General features: G+C 43.5%; 1 protein-coding gene across 1 annotated transcript; it reads right to left on the reverse strand.

The window, feature by feature from the left end:
- Positions 1 to 15: 15 nt before the first annotated feature.
- CSUI_003023 (uncharacterized protein) lies at positions 16 to 3,624 on the reverse strand. Its single transcript, XM_068063221.1, has one exon. The coding sequence runs from the start codon at positions 3,421 to 3,423 to the stop codon at positions 2,902 to 2,904; it is 522 nt and encodes a 173-aa protein (XP_067924803.1). The 5' UTR covers positions 3,424 to 3,624; the 3' UTR covers positions 16 to 2,901.
- Positions 3,625 to 4,240: the final 616 nt, after the last annotated feature.

Below are 4,240 nucleotides of genomic sequence, written 5' to 3' on the forward strand. Positions count from 1 at the left end.
AAGAAAAGAAGAAAAGAAAGAAGCTTCACTACCAGACTTCCTCGTTCATGTCTTCTTCTTCTTCTCGCACTTTCCCAGAAGAACTACATACAGGCCCGGACGATACCTTTAGACTCTATTCAGGTGAGGTGTATATAGATCATACACTTGCGTTAGACAGATAATCTGCATGTGTATGTATATAAATGTATATAAAACTCTGTGCTGAATGAGAGAGACGAAGAGAGAGATCTCCCGGTACAAAGAAATGAAAGAAGACGAAGACGAATGTATACAGGAGGAGGTAACCTTTCATTACGATCCATCCGAAGAGAGCAGACTCTCCTCGAGCCTTCCTTTCCTAAGAAAACCTTTCTGAGAATGACTACAGCTTAAAGACCTCTCGCATCAAATGGGAGACCAGCTTCTTCTCTCTTCATCTCCTCCTTTAAAAGATAGAGACACACACCCCTATACTAATCGATACACATATGTTAATACAAATCTACCTACATACAGATTTATCAGTACGTCATGATCCATCCCTCGAATGAGAATCGATTGCCGATCCTCTCTGCCTCTCTTTTATGTCTTTCCCACTCCTCTCTAAATCTTCTTCTTCCTTCATCTATTGTTGTTATCACCCTCTCTCCCTGCCTCACGGGAACGTCCTTTCTGTAGATCTCTTTCTCTCTCTCTCCCTGAAGAAAGAGGTCCTCTCGCTTCTTCGGGCAACTTCAGAACCTCTTCTTCTTCTCCTCCGTGTCATTCTCGTCGTCAATCGTCTTCTCTTCTGTCTTCTTTCTTTCTATCTTTCTTCTTTCTTTGAAAGCACCCCACATTGCAGACACGGACGAGAGCTCTTCTCGGTTTTCTTTGTCTTCTTCTTCGTTGATAAGAAATCTTCAACGAAGAGGGTAGAGACTGGAAAAGAAGGCTGGCGAGACAACCCAGTCGGAGTGTGTATCTCTCGATGCAAAGAGAGATAGGAAGAGAAAGAAAAAAGAAGAGAGGAGAGAAGGAATAGATCTCTTCCCTCGATTTCTTAGCTTGGACACCGAAGAGAGACACATAGACAGACAGATCGAGAAGGTTGCATGCATTCATTATCTCGGAAAAAAGAACATAAGAATACTAGATATCTCAATAGAATCGACTCAAAGAACTTGTCTGCTAGCAGGGAAATAAGTAAAAGAACCGACTGTCATGAAAATGAGGATGACTTGGGGGAGTGTCGATGATAGATCAGTTAACTTCCCCTCGGTGATGTCGATACAATCGATTCAACTGAAGATGACGACGACGATGCTGGGAACCCGTCGAGACCATCGATTCTCCAGGTTGAATTCGTCATTCTTTTCCCGTCACGACAGACCTTTCCTTTCTTCTTCTTCTTTCGTCTTTCTTCGTATCACATGACGAATGAAAGAAGAGAAGACCCTTCTCACTCACGACTCTACAAGCATATCATCTCTCTCTCCTTCTCACTCCATCACTTAAGAAAAAGAAAGATAGATACCACTCCAAAGAAGAAAATGAGAAGAAAGAAAGAAAGAAGAAACAGACTTTCTTTCTTCTCCCCACAGAAACACTGAAGAGAGGACAAGACAGAAAACGAGACCCATCCTGTTCTATCTACCTGTCTTTCATCTATCCGTCTATTTATCTCTCTCTCTCTCTTTGTCGATGTCTCTCTTCACACCTGCTTGCTTGATCCCTTCCTCTTTCCTCTCTGCTTCAACCTCGCTCTCTTCTCTGTTTTGTCTTTCTTTCTTTCCTTCTTTCTTTATTCTATCTTAATGACGAGAATAGCTACAGGCGACCTGATGGGAAGGCTACTTCTCTCTCGCGCGGCGTCACCACACCTTAAAAGCTGCATCGGAAGTTCAGGAGAGACACTCCTTCGAAAATTTCTTCTTCTTCTTTTCGATCACTTTCCTTCACCCCCTTGACTTGTTGGGAAAGCATCCTGAGCAAAAGCACTTTCTTCTTCTTCTATTCTTTTCTTCTCTTCTGTTGTCTCGTCTCCACCTCTTATCCTCCTCTTCTCCCTTCCTTTCCACAGGTGTCAGAGAAAACAAAAGAATTACAGCCGCTTCTTCTGAAAAAGAAAAGAACATCTGCTGACTGGTATGAATGGTGGAAGATACGTAGACCAACCAACTACTACCACGGCCATTGAAGTCTTTCTTTCTTTAGAGAAAGAAAGAGTGAGAAAGAAAGAAAGAGTGAGAAAGAAAGAGAGTGTGAGAAAGAAAGTAGGGTGACAGTGAGTGACCGACATGTTTCGTTTGTATCACGGGCAGCTAGGAAGCTAGAGTAGTCATACTAATAGTCGTAATAGTAGTAGTAGTAGTGGTGGGGGTGGCGTAGGTTCAGACTGGAAAGACAGACACCTCTTTCTCCTTCTTTTTCTTCCTCATGACAACCCAGTATGTCGATTCGAAGAAGAAATACGACCAAGAAGAAGAAGAAGAAAAAGGAGAGAAACTTTCTCTCCTTCTGTTGAGAAGAGAAGAACGTCCTTGGAAGTTGTCTACAATCCCCCCACTGCTGCTGTTCTCTTCTGTCTCTCTCTCTCTTTGTGTCTTCGAGTTTTCCCTTCTCTTCTCTTCTGATCCTTTGAGAGTGCAAGAAGATGGAAGACACTCCAAAGAGAAAAGGAAGAAAAGACGACGCAAAAGCATTATATCTTCTGCCGAACTGTACATGCAGACAGATGCACTGCGAAATCTAGTCACCCGCCTAACTCTGTTCAACAGAAACTTCTCCTCTTTCTTCTTCTTTTTCTTCTTACCATTCATTGTTCTCCTATTCTTCTTCTTGTTCTCTCTCCTCCCCCTATAATTTTCTTCTTCTCTATCCTCTACTTCATTCACCTTCTTCTTCTTCTCTCTTCTTCTCACGCTGCGGCTCGACTCGTCATGCTTCCTCTCGATCGCCTAAAAGAGACGACGCCCCGCGGCCTCTCCTCTCCTCTCTCTCTTCTGAAACTCGTCGTTCTACACCTCTTCTCTCACCTGCTCCTCCTCCTCCACAAAAAGAAGAAGAAGACACCTCATCTCCTTCGATGGCGCGATCTATAGAAGGGAGAGGAAGGAGGCATCCTAGCGACCATATTGGATCTACTCCTTTCTCTTCTTCTCTTCGTCTTCTCCTTGTTCTCTCGACCACTGGAGGTGCTTGAGTATGAAGAGGTGAAAGAGAAAAACGACGAGGAGCTTCCTGGTGATGCTGACGCTGCACGTAAGAGTAAAAAAGAGGAGGAGAAAGAGGAGGCCCTACTCCGCTCGCTCTTCTTAGGTGTATCCGAATCTCTTCTTCTTCTTCTCTCCCCTGCGAGGGAGATTCTTGGACGGCAGGAGGAGCAAACGCAGAAGGCGCATGAGAGGGACGACGAGAGGAAGAAGAAGAAGAGAAAGGAGAAGAAGACCTCGTAGGCATCGCAAGAAAATCGAGTGGAGGAAAATGAAAAGAAGAAGAGGAAGACGCAGTTATGACGTCGCCGTTATGGTCATCTTCATGTAATCTTCTTCTTTCTCCTCTTCGTCTTGCTTCTTCTTCTTCTCTTTCTTCTTCTTGTGTGGGGTTCTTCGAGCTTCTTGACGCAGTCTCCTGGAAATCTCGAAGACACAAGGGACAAACCTGGAGAGAAGAAAAAGAAGAAAAAGAAGAACATACACAGCGCGGAAGTCCACACAGAGAAAAGATGCAGAGAATGAATGGCAGAAAGAGAGAAGAGAAACATAAGAGACAAGGAGACAGAAAAGAAAGAAAGGAAGAAAGAGTGCGAAAGAACGACCGAAAGAAAAAAAGAAAGAAAGAACTCCAAAGATGAGTCGAGCTACGATAAAGAAGCGAGAAGATACAAAGAAGGACACGAAAGAAAAACAAGATCAGAATCTTCTTACGTCAAGAGAAAGAGGAGGAGCACGCAATTGACTAGGTATGTGTCTCTCTTATCTACCTACCTATCTCTATGTGAACAAGAATGCTATAGACGCGACACAGTACTGAGTCTTCCTTCCCTTTGTTCTTTCGTAAGCAAAACACCCCGGCTCATCATGTACCTATTCATTCTGATCTTCTATACACCCCCCTGCATTACATACAGCCAATCTCTTTTTTCGTAGAAGTGTCTATACACATATACACAACTCTGAGTAGATAGAAGCATATATATCACAGAGAGAGAGAGAGAGAGATAAAGAGAGAGAGAGAGAGAGATAAAGAGAGAGAGAGAGATAAAGAGAGAGAGAGA

This window comes from Cystoisospora suis (assembly GCF_002600585.1).
Source record: "Cystoisospora suis strain Wien I chromosome Unknown contig_1284, whole genome shotgun sequence".
NCBI lineage: Eukaryota > Apicomplexa > Conoidasida > Eucoccidiorida > Sarcocystidae > Cystoisospora > Cystoisospora suis.